The sequence below is a fragment of the Enhydra lutris genome, unplaced genomic scaffold (assembly GCF_002288905.1).
Source record: "Enhydra lutris kenyoni isolate GAN:26980312 unplaced genomic scaffold, ASM228890v2 scaffoldscaffold19, whole genome shotgun sequence".
In the NCBI taxonomy this organism is placed as follows: Eukaryota; Metazoa; Chordata; class Mammalia; order Carnivora; family Mustelidae; genus Enhydra; species Enhydra lutris.
Genome location: NW_019154103.1, coordinates 6,555,188 through 6,574,936, shown reverse-complemented (window position 1 = coordinate 6,574,936; position 19,749 = coordinate 6,555,188). Strand labels below are relative to the sequence as shown.

Here is a 19,749-nt window from a genome sequence, read left to right as displayed (position 1 = left end):
GTCACTGTCTGCTGACCATAGGACCTTACCCACAGGGCATGATGTGATCTGTTCACCATTGTTTTCTTGCTGTTACCAATCCTTCCCTAACATTTCAGTTGGCAAGGTGCCCAAGACAAAATCGACCTAGGCTCTCATTCTCTTTATGAAAGCCCTGGGTCCCAGACCTGTTGGTGGTGTCAGGATCATATTGGTCAGAGGTAATTTTCCAGCATCAGGCACCCTTTCCTGCCTACCAGTCCCGGCACAGCTCTTAGGGCAAGAGAGCCAATCCTCCAGGTGAATTGAACCTCAGGGCTTCATTATCCTTTTCACTTTTGTTTCTCTTTCCTTTTTTTTTTTTCAGTCTAGCCTCTCTCTACCCATTCAACATAGCAGGTTTCAATACCTGCTGATAGGTGTAGTAGAGTGAATCATGGCCCCCAAAGAGTTTCACATCCTTGTCTCTGGAATCTATGAATATGTTACCTTATATCACAAAGGAACTTTGCATTTGTGATTAAATTAAGGATCTTCAGATGGGAGATTATTGTGGATTATTTGAGTGGGCCCAATATACACAATATACCAAAGGTCTTTATAAAAGTGAGGCAAAGAGGATCAAAGGGAGAGAAGGAAGCAGAAGGAGAAAAGGACATATGACAAGAGCAGCAGAGTTGAGGAGGGGGGGGGATTGAGATTGGAAGTCAGAGTAAGGGGCCACAAGCAAAAAAATGTAGTCAGCCTCTAGAAACTGGAAAAGGCAAACAGTTGGGACATCTGACCTCCAAAACTTTAAAACAATAAATTTGTGTTGTTTTAAGTCACTTAGTTTATGGTAATTTGTTACAAGTAGCAAAAGAAAATTAATAGAGTGAAAATTAGGTCATCTACTTTGAAAAACCATTTTGCAATATCTGCAGAAGTTGAACACATATGTATGTATGTATGTCTGTTTCCTATGTATACTCAACAAAAATGTGTATATACTTTCACCAAAGACATCTACTATAATATTCCTAGCAGCATTATTTATAATGTCTCAAACCTGAGAATTACCCAAATGTCTATCAGTAGTATAATGAATAAATTTAGATAAATTCATACAGCATTATTCTATACAGAAAGAAAAGAACAAACTATGACCATAGACAGTTTGCATCCTTTAACATAATGTCAAGTGAAAGAAGTCAGACAACAGAGTAAATTCCATATAATTTGATTGTTATAAAGTGCAAATATAAGCAAAAAGTCTATGTTGGGTGAAGCTACTACCCTGCCCCCTCCAAAGGGAGGATATGAGGAAGTCTTCTGGGAAGCTGCTAATGTTCTGTGCCTTGATCTTAAGGATGTTTCATTTTGCACAATACCGTTGAGCCTGTGAAAAGTGCACCTTTCAATATGTACTATACATTAATAAAAACTTTTTTTTAAATGAAGGAAAGGAAGCCCATGCCTTCACCCAAATTTGCCCCCTTGGGACTCTCCAATCTTCCCTCAAAAATGGTCGGGGTTACACGGTAATCCATATCCAGGATTCCAACTCTCTAGTGGCCAACTCCAAGTTAAAATGTCCTGTGAACTTGCTTTACCTATTTTTACTAAAGGGCCCATTTCAGCAGGTCATTTTCCTAAATAAAAGAAGCCTGCCCACAGATAAGTTTACTTACCCCTTTGAGAACTCAAAACTACTAACTAGTTTTGACTGACATTAACCGAACAACAACAAAAAATGGTCATAGCCTTTTCTCCACCCTGATGATCCCTGGTAAATGGAAGAGTTAAGACCACTACAGCACAGTTTAACACATAAAATACACATTTTGTTACATTTTGTTAAAGTGTTACATTAATGTTTTAATAACAGTGTAATAAAGTTATAAACTCATATAAACAAGAACGATTGCTTCCTCCAACAGCCCAACCTGAAGCGAGACTCAGGTTCTATCTAAAGCGGGTAGAAGGACGAGAAAGGGGAAGAAGGAGCCGTGGGAGTCACATACAGGGCCAGCCTGGTCGAATATGACCTGGAGGGAGAGATGCAGGTGTGGACAGGGGAAACCAGAAGCCGGGATGTAGGGGTGGCGGTCTCCCTGCAGTGGAGAAGACCCTGCCGCCACTGCCCTGGGCAAAGCCGGCCCCGCCAAAGCGCCGCGGCTGCGGTGAGGTGTCTGTGTGCGTGTGGTGGGGCTACTTTTGGGGACATAGGGCGGAGCTTCAGAGACAGACTTTGGCCCCGGGGTCCCAACAGACTTTGGCCCCGCCGGCCCCACCTGCCGCGCAGCTGGGAACCGGCGCGTCACTCCCAGCGGAAACGCCGCACCGCCCGGGCGTCTGGCGAGGTGCGCGCCTCCCGGCCCCCGCTCCGACGCTTCACGGCTCCCGGCCCGCCGCCCCCCTCTCTCAGCTGAGCAGGGGCGTGGACAGGGCAGCACCTACCGGGATCCGTGACTCCAACCGCCGAGGAGACCCCGAAGACAAACCAGCCCGGACGGAAGCCCGGCGGAGACTGGCGCGGAGGGTCCGAGGCTACCCGTGGGTCCGAGGCTACCCGTGGGTGGGAGGCGCCGACGCCGACTTGACAGCGCGTCCCAGGTTCGTGTGCGACGGAGTCTCTGCGGGCTGCACTTGGAGAAACTTTGGTTCTGCGGGCTGGCTGCCGGGAGGAGGGGATGGAGGGCGCTGCCTGGGGCCCCGCGGCCTCCGTGCGCCCCGGCGGGTACGCTCAGGCCCTGGGAGCCCGCACCTCCCGCGCACCCTGACACTGCAGTGCCTTGAGCGGGGACGGAGACCAGGCGTCAACCGAAGGCTGCTGGTGGGCAGGGGCCTGTCCAGACTCCACCCGAGTCTGCTCTCCCCTCTCCCGAAATCCCCGCCTGCTTTCGGCTCGGGCTTTGCAGCGGCTCGGGCGTGCACCCCGCGGGAGATACGGGTTTCGCCTCCTACTCGGCCTTGCTGCGCGGGAGAGTGGATGGGGCAGCCGCGCGGCTGCGGGATGTTTGGGAGCATCCGGGCAAGGGCTCGCGGGCGCGGGTTAGCGCCGCAGCGGGAACGGCGCGCGCGAGGCCGCAGGAGCGCGCGGGTCTGGGGGCCCGATTTGCGCGCGTCTCCGCAGGTGCCTCCCGCCGCTGGGAGGCGGGAGGTACTGGCTGGGCGCGGGAGGCGGGCTGGGGGCTGCGGAGCGGTTTGCAATCACTGGCTCGACAAATGGGAGTCACACGGGGGCGGGCAGCCCGGTCCCGGCGTCTCTCGGGCGCGCACCGCCTTCGCACCAGGACCCCGAACCCCCTTATGGGAGGTCCGAGGTCCAGAGGTGCCCCTGCCCGGGGATGGGGGCAATGGCTGCTCCCCTCGGACGCTCCATTTCCCAAGGGAGGGCCGAGTTCTCCGGCCTGGCGGTGAGGGCACCGCTCAGCTGCGGCTCTGGGCAGAACCCCTTCACGTGGATGGCGATCGCCTCAGCTCGCCGGCTGCCTGTCTTGTCTCAGAGACGAGGCGACAGAACCGCACACCCCGCCCCCATCGGTGCCCCGGCGCTGTCGCCCCAGTCACCTTCCTTTGCCCTTCTCCGACAGCACCACGGACTTGCTCGCTCTCGCTCTCAGGACAAACTGAGGAAACAAGCTTGGTTCCCGGAACCGGCGGGGACTGTGGAGACGCTACCAGAATCCTCAACAGCTTGGAAATCCGATCACCTTGGCTCCCCGAGACTTGGAGGTATAGGTTTGCGTGTCTGCGTGTGTGCTGGGAGGGGTGTCTGCTGAGAGAGGTGGGGACCTAGCCCAGAGGCCTAGGGGACATACAAGTAACTAAAAGACACCAGCCCTTTTTGGCTTTGTGTGAGCAAACAGAGCAAACCTTACTAGCTACTCACTCCTTCCCTTGGGCAGTTTCGAAATATTTCTTACAAGCTGGTGCCAGAGAAGAACACTTTTCTTGGCAAGTCTTTACATTTCCTGGGACAATCTCCAGTGTGTCTTTTGTTCTGGCTTTGCCCCTTTGCTTGCATGGCAAGAAGACACACGTTCTGCTTGTGGCAGGCCGACTTGTTTCATTCTAAGTGCCACTGGCCCCCACATCCCAGCCTTGGGCTGCCCACTGTACCTCTGGATTTTTTCAGACCTGTATGGGAAGGGTGGGACTGCAAACCTCCAGTGCCTGGCCCCTTCTAAGTCAAGGCTGTTCTCTTCTCTAGCCCTGTGGGCTCCTTCATCCCTCTCTAGGCCATGGCAATCATCTCTGCCCTTTGCATCCTCGTTCCAGCCTGAAGCGGGGTTTGACAGCAAATAGGAAGTGAGACTAGAATGAAGAAGGAAGAGTTTGTCACAGATTTTCTCCAAGTCTGCCTAGGAAGCGTCCCCTATTGACTATGTGGGACTGGAGCCTGAAATCTCATTTGTAATAAGCTCTCCATGTGATTACGCCCACAGAGATGGAAAGCCCGTTGGTGTAGGCACTTTGGCCTCCCAGTTGTCAGACCCCATCAGCCCAGGATTCATATTCAGTGATGCATGTTTAGAAACTGCTGTTTATTTAATTCCTAAAGGGCAATTATATCAGGATCTTCTAAAATTTTCACAATCATCTTCTGCTGATAACTATCCCCATTTTAGGATGAACCTCAGAGGATCGGCTTCCCAAGGGCTGGTAACTTGGGAATAAACAGAGCCCCAATCTCTGACACATACAGCCTGCTGCTCCTTCTGAGCTTCCGTCCCCTCGTGGGCAGCACAAAGACAGGATGACCCAGGGCAAGAGTGACGCGCTGAATATCCAGCTTGAAACCCATTTGTTACTGTCCACCCCCCCTTGCTGCCCTCTCCCACCATGGCCCTTTATGGGAGGGAACACCGATCCTATTTGGAGGTAGGGTAAGAATCTGAAAGGAAAATAACATTTCTCTCTGCATGCAAGGACAATGGGGTGGCTTGGAGAGAAAGAGCCACAGGGAAGGCCAAGCTCGTCATCTCTAAAAAGGCTTCTAAAATACCTCAGCCTGTGTGGTACTACCATTGTTGATACCACTCAAATCAGGTACTCAGAACAGAACCCTATTCTGTGGGAAGCTGGTATCCAAGAAGCAAGGAAACAGAAGAGAAACCTGAAGGAAAGGACACAGGAAGATCTAATTAAGTCCTGGTGAGCAGGCGAATAAGAGGAATGACTGGGAGTTCTCCCACCCTTCCTTCCTGGGCCTCCTCGGCTGCGTGGACTGGTGTCGGGTGGGGGAGGGCTGGACCAGGTGAGCGCTGCGGCCCTTTCAACCCCAGCATCCTTGCAGGGCAAGCCTTGGCCTGTATACACAGGACTGTGGTGCATGGGATCCACTCCAGACACTTTTACTCATAATCGCTAAAATATAATTAACCAAACAAACACTGTAGGGATGTCTCAACAAGGAATTAAAAAACTAGACTCCGAAGGGGAGAGATGTGTGGAACAAATTATTGGTATTTATGTAACTCTGAATAGCTTTGATTTCCTTCAGTAGGAACTGACAGCTGGCTGACAAAAAAACTCATCCAGGGAGAGAAAAGGCATAAGTGAAGTATGAAATTTTGAATAACGTTTTCAGGTAACTTTCTATTTCCATTTAGAGTGGGTGTCTAGAGGGGTGAATGTAGTTATTTGAATTGCTTCATTTATCAACAGAGATTTTTAATAGGGCTCATAATTTTAAGACCCAGTGCTTTTTTACTTCCTTTTTTTCCCTGGCCTTCTAGTCTCCTGCTAGCAGGGCAGAGGTCTGGGAATTCAGCCTGTAAACTCTCACTTTATCCCCTATTTTTAGCCTTTCTGATCGATGTGCTCAGAGAATAAATCTTGTTTTCTTGCCGAGAAGAGTGCTTATCTACTTGGGGTGGAGAAAAGTAACTGGGAGTCCAGTAGATTTGTCCAGAGATGTCAAACCATCCTCACTGTCAGCCCTGTACCTCATTGCCACTTTCTGTGTCAGTGGGGCCTCTCAGCACTGAACTTCCCAGGGCCTGTGGGTCAGCTGGCTCCTGGTCATGGGGCCACCTCTCTTATGCCTCTGTTATGCTAAGGCAGTTTACCACACCACCATCCCCACTCTGTTTCCAAAGCTTGCCTGGAATCTGTCATCTGATGATACATCTCTTCCCAAGTTTTCGTTCTTCAGAGTACATATATTTTTTTAATTTTTAAGTAACCAAACTGTAATTTCTGTGAAGTCTTGGAAGTAGAGAGAGGCACTAAAAGAGTATAGTAAATATGCCATGATGAATCATAAATGATTTTAAAGACATTCTAATTTTAAAATAAAAAGGAATTTGTCCAGCTATTTAATAATTAATCTTATAATATGTGGAAATTATTGTATTTGGAAGTTATAAGGAAAAAACATTTAAGGTTATCTTTTTTCCATATTCACTTCATAGATTCCATTTACGTTTACAAAACATTATTTACAGATCTTTAAAAAATTTTTAATATTTCATGTTATTTAAGTAGCCTGTGAATTGGAGACACGATAAAAATAAAAGAAGGCTAAATTCTGAGATAGAATTTTTAAAAAGAATACACTGAGTAGTGAGGCACAATAGGAAAGTCTTTTTCTAGACGTCTGATTTCATCACCTCCTCCCACCCCCTCCCCGCCTTGAATAAAGGTTTGATCCTTGTCATGTTACAGAGGAGGGACCCAAGACTGAGAGGCTAAGAGATCTGACTGTGGTGTACAGCTCATAAGTAGGGGAGTCAAGATGGAAATGTGGGTCTGAGTCCAGAACTTTCTCCAGTCGACTTGTTATCTATTTGGAAGGTGTAGCTGAGTGTGGGGATTATTTATATGCTATATTATAACAAAGGGTCTGACTGAATGTTAATATAGTGTCAGCATTGGGTGCTCTGTGAGGATGTTTCACAGAATGAGACAGGAAGCAAGAACATTCCTGAACCAGGATAATTGTAGGCTAGAGAAGTGATCTTCGTCACAGGTAGGGCTTACCTCTATGAAGAGTAGAAAAATTGAGCTTCAGTTTCAGCATTTTTGATGTGCAAGTGGATGACCGTGATAGAAGAACTGGAAGAGAGTAAAGGCTTAAAGACAAGGGGATTGTCCCAATAAGGAACTGAATATGAGACACTAGGAAAACAAGTGTGTATTCATGTGGACAATTCAGGTGTATCTGACAGCTTTTTGCTCCGTGAACTTTAAACAGTTTTAGAATTGTTTTATTAAATGTGAACAGTTTAAAAGGTGAGCAACCCAAGGGGCTTTAGAAGCCTTTAAAATGAACAAAGAGTAAGGCTCTGTTGTTGCTGCTTTTATTCTAAACAGTTCTAGAGGGGGTATGCCTACACCCACAAGACAGATTCACTAGTTGCCAGTAGCTAGTTGGTGCCATTGCCCAGCTTCTTCAGAGAGCCCTGGGACACACAACACCCGCCTTTCCTGCAGGACCACAGTGGGCTACTGCACCCCTCAAGCAGCCCAGTCAGCAGTACATTGCCAGTTCCTCTTCTCTTCCCAGAACCTTCTGACACTAACCTTGGTGAGACAAAGTTATGACAGAAAGTTGTCAGGTTTACTGTCGTGGAGAAAACATTTACATGAGGTTGAGTGAAAGGATTTGAAAGTCTTTCCAAAAGATTCTTATAAGACTTTTTTTTTTTTAAACAGGGGCTCCTGGGTGGCTCAGTGGTTAAGCCTCTGCCTTCGGCTCAGGGCATGATCTCAGGGTCCTGGGATCAAGGCCCGCATTGCGCTTTCTGCTCAGCAGGGAGCCTGCTTCCTCCTCTCTCTCTGCCTGCCTCTCTGCCTGCTTGTGATCTCTCTCTGTCAAATAAGTAAATAAAAAATCTTTAAAAATAAAAATAAAAATAAAAATAAAAAACAAACAAACAAGACTGGCCCCGACACTAGAAACTATATTCTCAATACAGTATTGAAATCTATGGGGTGCCTGGGTGACCTAGTTGGTTAAGTGTCTGCCTTCAGCTCAGGATCCTGGGATTGAGCCCCATGTAGGGCGGGGAGCCTGCTTCTCCCTCTCCCTTTGCTGCTCCCCCTGTTTGTGCTCCCTCTCTCTCTCCCTGTCATATACATAAATAAAATCTAAAAAAATAAAAAAAGAAATCTGCTATCTGGCAAACTTGTTCTTATTTGAATATGTTTCTCAAATGCCACTTTTGGTCAAAGGTGTTTTTATGTGACTGATACTGTATCTCTTCTCCAACTGTGGTTACCAAATGGTTTCTATATTTGACATTATGTTCCAGCTAATTTCTCTACATCTCTTTGCTTTATTAAACACATTAGTATATGAAAAATGCTAAAAGAAGGGGTTTTTTTCTGCTAGCTCTTTTCAGATGCTTTGCATTCAGAATAGACGTCTGGTGGGATCCAAGCTGTCAACCAATCCTATATTCCTAAGGTCTCAAATTGCAGGTATGCCTGGCTTTGGAATAGCTTTCATAGAATATTGCACAGGGGAATGAAAAACGTAGCATTTACTTTCATTGTACTTATGTATGTATATATGGAATAGTTCTTTGCTTAACATCATGAGTGATACTAGAGTAGAATGAGTAAGTATATTCTTTTGAATACCGCCTTTCAGGAGCTCCCTAATTGAAACTCCTTGAAAGTGTAGGCATAAATACTATTGATAACACAGAACTGAAGGATGTCATAAACATATCACTCTTTCAAATTTTAATTATGGAATGGGGCACCTGGGGAGCTCAATCTGCCTTCAGCTCAGGTTATGAACCCTGGGGCCTGGGATCAAGCTCAGCAAGCTTGTCTTGGCAGAACTTCTAGTAGTTGAATGTTGAATTTCCTAGTGCGACCTCTAATTTTCCTTCCCCCCCCCTATTCTTTTTAACTGTTAGAGATTTTTATCAATATTGTCATCTAAACCTATTTAGTTTTGCAGTTTGTATGGTGTTTTTGCCTTTTTTTCCCCCCAAAGATTTTATTTATTTATTTGACAGAGAGGGAGAGAGCACAAGTAGGCAGAGAGGCTGGCAGAGAGAGAGGGGGAAGCAGGCTCCCTGCTGAGCAGAGAGCCCGATGAGGGGCTCGATTCCACAACCTTGAGATCATGACCTGAGCTGAAGGCAGTTGCTCAACCAACTGAGCCACCCAGGTGTGCCTGTTTTTGCCTTTTGAGAATGCTTTTTAACGGTCTCTGAATACTCTTTTTCCTAGAACTTTTTTTTTTTTTAAGATATTTTTTATTTATTTGACAGAGAGGGCGGGGGTGGGTCACAAGTAGGCAGAGAAACAGTCAGAGAGAGAGGAGGAAGCAGGCTCCCCGCCAAGCAGAGAGCCCGACGCGGGGCTCGATCCCAGGACCCTGGGATCATGACCCGAGCCGAAGGCAGAGGCTTTAACCCACTGAGCCACCCAGGTGCCCCTAGAACTTTGTTTTTGTTTCATGGTTACAACAGCTTATATCTAAAGATAAAGAGCTTTTGAAGTTTTTATCTTCCTGACTATTATCTGTCTCCTCCAGGTTACTTTTTCTCTATGTGTTCTGGTCTCTAATGGAAGAGGCTTTTCTATTTTGTTTTATTTTTTATTTTGATTATCTGCTCATGATTAAAGGGCTTGGATTAAAAAGCTGATGAGAATACTAGAGCACATGGGTGAGGCTTGTAATCCTTAAACCTTGTGTAGGATGATCTGAGCGGCATGTTAGGGAATCCCTGTGGTTAGTACTCTTCATATTTTCTTTTCAGTGGGTCAGATTCTCAACAGAAGAGTATAGCAATATTCTGCTGAGTAATAAGGGTACAGGCTGCCAGCTTTCTTAGAGTTGAATTGGGGAGAAGGCTCAGTGAGGCTTCAGTGATCAGTGAGCTTTCAGTCACTTAGTCCCTGTTTTCTAGTCCTCAAATATGTCAGGTATCTTCCAGTCCAGAGACCCTCCAATTGCATCATTTCTGAAGAATAAAGGTCTCTCCAGAATAAAGAACAACTCAAGTGGGAGGATTAATATCCTATCTCTTAGTGGCTTGGAGTACAAGAATCACCTGAGGCAGTCAAATTTCAATGCATGTATAAATCACCCGAGGATCTAATTAAAATGTAGGCTCTGACTCAGTAGGTCCAGGATGCAGCCTGAGATGAAGCCTCAGGTAATGGTGGTGCAGCTGCTGGTCCAAGGTAGGATCACACTTCAGCTGGTGAGGACCGAGGGATCTAACTGCTTCTCCTGACAGCTTTTCACCTAGTCCTCATTATTTTTTTTTTAATATTTTATTTATTTATTTGACAGAGAGAGATCACAAGTAGTCAGAGAGGCAGGCAGAGAGAGGGGGGAAGCAGGCTCCCCGCTGAGCAGAGAGCCCGATGCAGGCCTCGATCCCTGGACCCTGAGATCATGACCTGAGCCGAAGGCAGAGGCTTAACCCACTGAGCCACCTAGGCGCCCCTAGTACTCATTATTTTAGCTATACTCTCCACCACCACCACCACCCACCCAGTTCTAGAACTTCTGCCGTTACTGCCTCTTGCGAGGATTCTGGAGTGTATGTGGGCTGAGTTCTCAGCTTTATCATGAATGATCTGATGCACAGCCTTCTCAGGTTGGCTAATTTGCTTAATACTGGCCCATCTGCTTTCTGGCTTTCAAATATTGCCGTTGTCTCCTTTTCCTGCTATCCTTACGAATTTATGTCTTTTAAAAAATTCTTGGGGCACCTGGCTGGCTCAGTCAGGGGAATGTGCAACTCTTGATCTCAGGGTTGTGACTTGGAACCCCATGTTGGGTGAGGAGATTACTTAAAAATAAAACCTTGGGGCACCTGGCTGGCTCTGTTGGTTAAGCATTTGCTTTCGGCTGAGGTCATGATCCCAAAGTCCTGGGATCGAACCCTGCATCCAGGTCCCTGTTCAGTGGGGGGTCTGCTTCTCCCTCTCCCTCTGCCCCTCCTCCCTGCTTGTGTTTTCTGTCTCTCAAATAAATAAATAAAATCTTTAAACAAATAAAAATACAATCTTCAAAAAAATTTTAAATAAAAAATAAAATTAAATCTTTAGTTTCAGAGGATTGTTCAGGAAGAGGCAAAATTAAATGTGTGTGTTCTGCCATATTTACCCTAACTATAACCATCTGCTAAAATATTTTTCTAAAGTTTGGTTATATCAGCATAAATAGAGCCTGATTTATGATAAATAACTGCTATTTTGAGCCTTTAGGTTTTTGCACAAACAACATTCTCTACTTCTCTCTTCCTACTTTATCTGCCTACCAAACTCTCATGCAGTCTTTAAGACCCAGCACATATGGCTGCCCTCTGTGAAGCCCCTCAGTCTCCAAACCACCAAAGCCTGAGTAGTCTTTTTTTTTTTTTTTTAATATTTTATGTATTTATTTGACAGGGAGACAGACCCAGCAAGAGAGGGAACACAAGCAAGGGGAGCAGGAGCGGGGGGAAGCAGGCTTCCCATGGAGCAGGGAGCCCGACGTGGGGCTCCATCCCAGGACCGGGGATCATGACCTGAGCTGAAAGCAGATGCTTAATGACTGAGCCACCCAGGCGCCCCAAGCCTGTATATTCTCATGACTTTAACTCATAACCAGCTGCTTATTTAGTATCTCTTCCAAACGACTGAGCAAGCTCTGCAGGCTAGGGCATGTGCCTTGTAGCTCAGTGTCCAGGACATAACAGGAGCTTGCAGCTATTTAACGCTTAGATTCTAAGTTCTGTGTGCATGTCTTTCTTCCCCCCTTCATTTTCTTTCTGTTCCTTTCATCTCTTTTTCTGTCCATTAAGAGGTCACTATATTTATTATCTATTCCATTATCCAATTAAAAAAAATTCATGTCCCATACTGTTAATTTAAAAGTAAATACGTGGAATAAATAATACTACTCAATTTCTAAAACCTACCTCATTAAATAAAATAGATTTAAATATTATATGAACTCTATTTGATTTTTCTTTTCTTTTTTTTTTTTAAAGATTTTATTTATTTATTTAACAGATAGAGATCACAAGTAGGCAGAGAGGCAGGCAGAGAGAGAGGAGGAAGCAGGCTCCCTGCTGAGCAGAGAGCCCGATGTGGGGCTCGATCCCAGGACTCTGGGATCATGACCCGAGCCGAAGGCAGAGGCTTTAACCCACTGAGCCACCCAGGCACCCCTCTATTTGATTTTTCTACCCAGCTCTAAGTATTGTTCAGAGACAAACATTTCCTCAGCTCTAGATAAAGACATAATTTTTTTTTAATAGCTCTACACCCAACATGGGGCTTGAAATCATGTCCCTGAGATCAAAAGTTGTATGATGTTCTACCACCTGAGCCAACTAGGCACCCCCAAAGACATAATTCTTATCAACTAATGGAATTATCTGTTGAAGGAGTTTGAATCCAAATTATTAAAATAAATTAAATGTAATTTTTAGTTTTAGTGATAGAAAAATGTTTATAAACACTACATGTCCTTATTCATATTTTTAGCCTAGAAAACTCCTTTTTCAGAGGAAAGGTACTCTGTCAAGCGGTGCCTGGGTGGCTTAGTGGGTTAAGCCTCTGCCTTCAGCTCAGGTCATGATCTCAGGGTCCTGGGATCCAGCTCCACATCGGGCTTTCTGCTCAGCAGGGAGCCTGCTTCCTCCTCTCTCTCTGCCTGCCTCTCTGCCTACTTGTGATCTCTTTCTGTCTGCCAAATAAATAAATAAAATCTTAAAAAAAAAAAGGTACTCTGTCAAAATTTAACCAAACAGTATGTGGCCAACCCCATCCATAATCTAGTGTTGATTTAAATAATGAAATGAAGGAAAATGCATAATCACATGTTCACCATTCCCATCTCAGTGTGAGTTCCAGACATTGTGTCAGGTATTTTAATGTCTTATAGTTCAGATGATTTTTCGTCCTTTAAAAGAAACAAAAAAATTTTCCTCAAGGGAAACCTGGGTGGCTCAGTCGGTGTTCAGTGGGGTCTGCTTCTCCCTCTGCCTCTCTCCTCTGCTTGTGCTCTTTCTCTCTCAAATGAATAAATAAAATCTTTTTAAAAAAAAGTTCCTCAGGAGGCGCCTGGGTGGCTCAGTGGGTTAAGCCGCTGCCTTCGGCTCGGGTCATGATCTCAGAGTCCTGGGATCGAGCCCCGCATCGGGCTCTCTGCTCTCTAGGGGAGCCTGCTTCCTCCTCTCTCTCTGCCTGCTTGTGATCTCTCTGTCAAATAAATAAATAAAATCTTAAAAAAAAAAAAAAAAGTTCCTCAGGGTGCCTGGGTGGCTCAGTGGGTTAAGCTTCTGCCTTCGGCTCAGGTCATGATCTCAAGGTCCTGGGATCGAGTCCAGCATTGGGCTCTCTGCTTGGCAGGGAGCCTGATTCCTCCTCTCTCTGCCTGCCTCTCTGCCTGCTTGTGATCTCTCTCTGTCAAATAAATAAATAAAATCTTAAAAAAAAAAAAGTTCCTCAAATTGAAAATCTAGATAATAGTTGCATTATCTAACTAAAGAGCACATGTAAGTAATTTGACCCTAAGAAATTTTTAGATTTATCTGCCATAAATATCTGTATTTTCATCGATTTAGTTGCAATTACACAGAATTTTGGAATTTTTCCTTAAATCTACATTTTAGTGTTATTTTAAAAATATTTTTCACAAGTGGAAAGTAAATGGATATATTTATCCATTTAATAAATTTAAATTTAATTTAGTTTAATAAAATAAAATAATAATAAAAATAAAGTTTAATTAATGTGGAATTTAGGGAAGTACTAGGTTGGTATTATATCATAAATATTCAATGAGGATTTTGAAAGTAAATTTTAGTATGTGATTCCCTACAGGCTGTTACTATTCTAAAATTTCTTTAATTCTGCAATTCACTATTGTGTTCTGTATTATTAACAATCTCATTTATGTCCTGTTACTCTATACATACAAATTTCAGAAGTTATGAATAATAACATGAATAAAGACTGGGATTCTGGCTGATCTTTTGTTCTTCATATTCTTTGATAACCAGGTATTCATTCTGACTTTTGAAGATGGATGAAGGTGTAGAAATTTCAAGTGATGGAAATTCCCTCATCAAAGCAGTCCATCAGAGCCGGCTTCGCCTCACAAGACTCTTGCTAGAAGGTGGTGCCTACATTAACGAGAGCAATGACCGTGGGGAAACACCTTTAATGATCGCTTGTAAAACCAAACATGTTGATCACCAGAGTGTCAGTAAAGCCAAAATGGTTAAATACCTATTAGAAAACAATGCTGACCCCAACATACAGGACAAATCTGGGAAAACTGCTTTGATGCACGCTTGCTTAGAAAAAGCTGGTCCTGAAGTTGTTTCCCTGCTCCTAAACAATGGGGCTGATCTCAGTCTGCAAGACCATTCTAGTTATTCAGCCCTTGTTTATGCTATAAATTCAGAGGATAGAGAAACCCTGAAAGTTCTACTTAGCGCTTGCAAGGCAAAAGGGAAAGAGGTCATTATCATAACGACAGCAAAATCCCCCTCTGGTAGGCACACTACCAAACAGTACTTAAATATGCCTCCTGTAGATATAGATGGGGGTCATTCCCCAGCCTCCTGTGCCACTCCTTCAGAAATAGACATAAAAACAGCCTCATTGCCACTTACACATTCTTCTGAAACTGAAATGACCTTTTTTGGCCTTAAAGGTCTGGAACTCTCAGGAAGTAGTGATGATACACAGGACCCAGGCTCCCCTGTGAGGAAGCCTGCTGTGGCCTCTAATGGGCCCAAGCTACCCCAACCTCCAACCTGGATCAAGAGTCCTCCCTTACTAATGCACCAAAACAGGGTGGCCTCCTTGCAAGAGGAGCTCCAGGATATTACTCCAGAGGAAGAATTATCCTACAAAACCAATGGGGTGGCACTTTCCAAGCGCTTCATCACTAGGCACCAAAGTATTGATGTAAAAGACACGGCACATTTATTAAGAGCCTTTGATCAGGCCAGCTCAAGAAAGATGTCATACGATGAAATAAATCATCAGGCATTTTTTTCAGAAGGAAGCCAGCAATGCACTGAAATCCCTGCTGACCCAGATCCAGACTCTAACCAGACAATCTTTGCTTCCACCTTAAGAAGTATAGTTCAAAAAAGAAACTCAGGGGCAAATCACTACAGCTCTGATTCCCAGCTCTCTGCTGGTCTTACCCCTACAACTTTAGAAGATGGCAAAGCACTTATAGGAAAGAAAAAGGTCTTCTCGCCATCTCCTTCCTTGCTGTCAGGGCCTAGAGAATTGCTGGAGAATATCTCACCAGGTCCCTTGAGCAGGAGAAATCATGCACTTTTAGAAAGGCGTGGGTCAGGACCTTTCTCTTTAGATCACAATATTACTCAAGCCAGACCAGGATTTCTGCCACCCTTAAATGTGAATCCTCACCCTCCCATTTCAGATATCAACACCAATAATAAGATTTCCAGCCTCCTTTCTTGCGGTCAAAAAGTGCTTATGCCAACAGTTCCTATGTTCCCTAAAGAATTCAAAAGCAAAAAAATGTTGTTAAGGAGACAATCATTGCAAACAGAACAAATTAAGCAATTAGTAAATTTTTAAGAGATGCCTAGAAAGCACATTTTGTTCAGTTGTCTACATCAGAGAAGTATAGAACCAGAGAAGAAATCTCAAATGTTCATCCTTTTAAATCTTGTAATTGGTTAGTCCGTCATTGTTAGGGGCATCAAAATATACTGCATATCGTCCTAGGCACTGTGGACATACAAATAATACATAGTTTCTACTAAGGAAATTTAAACAAAATTAAAGCTATATTTCTCAAAATTTCTAATATATAACAACCTTCATGTGGCCCAAGTTTTTAATTTAAACAAAAATCAGTAAAAAAAAAGAAGGTCAAATATGTTGGAGATGACTTTGAAAATTTTTTCAGATTTTTCAAGTATTTTATTAGGACACACTGCATTCAAGTCAATAAACGTTTTTAACATTACAAGTCAATAAATGATTGTAATTTTCCAAGATGCCAAAAGCATTAAAAAAAAAACAACCATGAAAGTGTTCTATGATCAATAAGCCTGTACGGTATAAGGAAAGAATGAACTAATTCTTAAAAATGTTGATTGCAAGTGTATGAAATCTAATTAAAATTTTAAAAGGCCAACCATTATAGTACACTGGGCAGCTAATATTCATGGAGTCAGCTTTATCAATGTCAAATAACAGATCGGAGTTTTATAAGCTAGTAATAATCTATGCTAAGTGTTAGTGTGTTGTTTTTTGCTTGGTTTTATTTTGTCTTTAATGTTATCCCATAAATTCTTTCTTCATATCCTTTAATTCCTGCTATTATTTCTCAAGTCTATCTATAGGTTCCCAATAACAAGAAAAAGCAGAAGTTTAACAGCATTCCTCTTTACTTATATCAAATTATTCTTGTCTTTCTACAGACAACCAAAAAAAAAAAACTGGGGTTTTATCACAAATAGAAACTATGTGCTTGCTTCATTTTAGAAAAGAAAAACTGATTATTAGATTCTCTTAGGTTAGGTAAAATTAGGAAAGCCAATAGAAACTTAATTACAAAATACACTATTCGGTCAAGATTAAACAATATCTTTTAATTTCTAACATATAATTACTAGACATTTATATAATAAGGATAATTTCCTTAGTGTGACATTCCAATCATCTAGTATTTAGGACCTGTGAATAACTTCTAACAAAATAAATGAATACCGTGTTACTATCATAAAATATTACAAAATGACTATATTATCTAAACGACTTCAAAATGTGGTGTTTATATAAAGAATCCTTATTTCAATCTAGCAGTTTTACAACAAAGAGTAAGTCAAATTATACAAAACAGGAGTGTATTAATTTGATGACTGACATATACAACTTTATTTCTTTGCCTTCTATTAGTAGAGGAGATCCTAACAATTGGCATGATGCTTTTCTTGGTAATTTGATATAAGCAAGTTGTAATGTACTTGGTAATTATTTAATTTTTTTGTGGCTTTCATTTGAATAAAATAATTGAAGGTTTTCCATTTAATGTTTTAAAGAACATTACTGTAAATTACATTAGAAATATTTTTTGATTCAGAACTTAGAATTGTACCTGATGTTTATAAGTAGCTAAACCCTTTTTGCAAGTTTTAATATTGAGAAAAGTTGCTTGGCTTTAAGTTGCAAGGATACAGTTTGGAAGAATATGTAAATAGATTAGTTCAGAAACAAAATGTTATCAATAAAAATTTTAAATGTTATTTTGATTATCATTTTTATTTATCTCAAATACTAACAAATATTTCAAAATAATCTCAAGAGAAATTGTGCCACATGTTATTTTAAGTAAATAGGAAACTAAGAATAATGTTTGTTGCTATTCTAATCCCAATATGCAAAAAATATTTAATAAGACTAAACCTTTGTTGGCTGTATTTGGAAGAGCTTTTAGTCTTCTCTCAATCCTGAAAACATTTTAGGGGCTAAGGTTGCTTGAGTTAGGTTGCAAAACCATCCTATGGGACTTTTCACTCCATTAAGTGGAATATATCACTGGGATTCCAATGGTAGGTAAGTCACAGATGTTTGTAACAGGAGTCAGATATGTATATATGTGTTATATTTTAACATAACATAAAAGTATGATTTAACTTTAATTTAAAGGTGTGATGATCCTTCATTCATTAGTTTTACAGGTACAATTCTTAGTTATTTGTGGCTAGGATTTCCACAGAGTACAGCTAATACTGATTCACTGTGTCCTCCTAGGGAGGACATAGGGCAGTCCTAGTTACAGAGACAATTGCTGACAGTGTCCCATCCAAGCAGTGCCAGGGAAGGTGATGAACACCTGCCTAGCATATTCTTTGGTAGAGATGTATCCATCAGTTATCCAGTACCTGGACCTTTTAAAATCTCAAATGATTAACTACACTTATTCTGATTAAATACTATGTAGCCTTCTAATAACTTGATTTCCATATAGCTTGTTTAAAGGAAGGAATGAACTGTCAGGGTGATGACAACTGTATTAATCATGGATTTTTTGTTGTTGTTGGTTTTGTTTTCTGGGTTTTTTGTTGTTGTTGGGTTGTTTTGTTTTGTTTTGGTATGTGCTGATGCTTTGATATTTGGGGGCCTTGCTAACACTAGAGGGACCACCCCTCCCAGGGTTAGCTAATTCCTAGGGATAGAAAACAACTTGGCCCAGAATGCATCTTTCATGTGCAAACCAGCCAACTCAGAGTCCATACTCCAACCAACCAACTCCTTTATCAGGCTCTCACAGACCTTCTTAGGGCCACTACCCCCCATCCTAGTCACTGCAGGGTCAGGTACCAAACAACCAGTGACAGCTCCCACACCCCAGAAACCACTGAAATTATTCAAACTAGCCAATCCTAAACCTGATTACCTTGCCTCACCCATTCTTTCCTACAGAAACTATAATAAAGGGTCTTGGCCCAGTTTTCCCTCACACTCTATCTCCAGTCAGACCCTGGTGCTTCCCCATACTGGCCCTGTGTGACGTGGTATCCCTGCCTTCTCTTGACAACTGCGAGTTACAAATGGTATTTTCAATGTAACTGTCTCTTGTTGGCCTCAACATATGTGAATAATAATAAAACCTACATTTTCAAACAAGAAGGCACAGTCTTCTTGGAAGTCATAATTCTTAATAAAATAATGTTTTAGTTTACATAACCTTGTTTAATGCCAATATTCCTTAGATCTAAGTCACATTTTTAAGTGATTTCCAAGTCGCCAAGAGGGTCAGAACATGGACCATGATAAATCCACTAGATTTAGTGGAGCTTTCCATTGGCCTTTCCAAGGTGACATCTTAACTTCTTGTGTACGTTCTTTGAATGTCTATAATTCTTTTTTTAAAAGTGTATGTATGTATGTAAGTAATTTCTGCACCCAGTATGGGGCTTGAACACACTACCCCTGACTAAGCCTGCCAGGCCCCGCTGAATGTCTACAAGTTGTTTTTGTTTTTTTTTTTTTTAAGATTTTATTTATTTATTTGACACAGAGAGAGAGACAATGAGAGAGGGGATACAAGCAGCGGAAGTGGGAGAGGGAGAAGCAGGCTTCCTGCCAAGTGGGAAGCCCAATGTGGGGCTTGGTCCCAGAACCCTGGGATCATGATCTGAGCCGAAGGCAGACAACTACTACTACTACTGAGCCACCCAGGCACTCTGAATGTCTACAAGTCTTAAAGGGAAGGTCAGGAAAGGAAAATCTGGCAGGAGTAGCTAACACAACAAATAGCAACAAAAACAATTTATAAGACTTTCAGTTAACTGGAATACTCGGTCAAAGTGTAATGATCATGAGTAAGCTACATTTAGGTTTTGAAAATCAGTTACTGGGTGCCTGGGTGTCTTAGTCCGTTAAGCAACTGCCTTCAACTCAGGTTATGATCTCTGGGTCCTGGGACTGAAACCCACATCCGGCTCCCTGCTCAGCAAGGACCCTGCTTAGCTGACTGAGCCATCCGGTGCCCCGGGAGACAGTTTTTCATCAGTATATCATCATTGTCATTGAGGCATTTTAGAAAGGTGCCTGGCATTATTGGGTATAATGTATATATGTATAGAGTATACACTCTGAAATTTTATTCTTCTTATCATTACCATAAATGTGTGGATAAGGAATTTGGGAAAACTGAAAAGATTATTTGATAAATTGGTAAAACAATGGTTATAATTATATTCTTTCCCCTACAAATTTCCAAAGGACCCCTTTTTTAAAAGATTTTTTATTTATATATTTGAGAGGAGAGAGAGTCGAAGTAGGGGGAGCAGGAGGCAGAGGGAGAGG

The 19,749-nt window shown here is 42.7% G+C and overlaps 1 protein-coding gene across 1 annotated transcript; it reads left to right on the top strand.

Annotated features, from left to right (window-relative positions):
• Nucleotides 1-3,559: 3,559 nt before the first annotated feature.
• On the top strand, nt 3,560-15,925 carry LOC111148439 (ankyrin repeat domain 34B). Its single transcript, XM_022504981.1, has 4 exons — nt 3,560-3,696; nt 5,471-5,554; nt 8,303-8,391; nt 13,938-15,925. Exon 4 carries the CDS (start codon nt 13,960-13,962, stop codon nt 15,502-15,504), a length of 1,545 nt encoding a protein of 514 aa, XP_022360689.1. The 5' UTR covers nt 3,560-3,696; nt 5,471-5,554; nt 8,303-8,391; nt 13,938-13,959; the 3' UTR covers nt 15,505-15,925.
• The last annotated feature ends 3,824 nt before the right edge of the window (nt 15,926-19,749 follow it).

Bases quoted from the DNA above. Each gene is read 5' to 3' on its own strand.
- LOC111148439 (XM_022504981.1), top strand. From the start codon at position 13,960: ATGGATGAAGGTGTAGAAATTTCAAGTGATGGAAATTCCCTCATCAAA.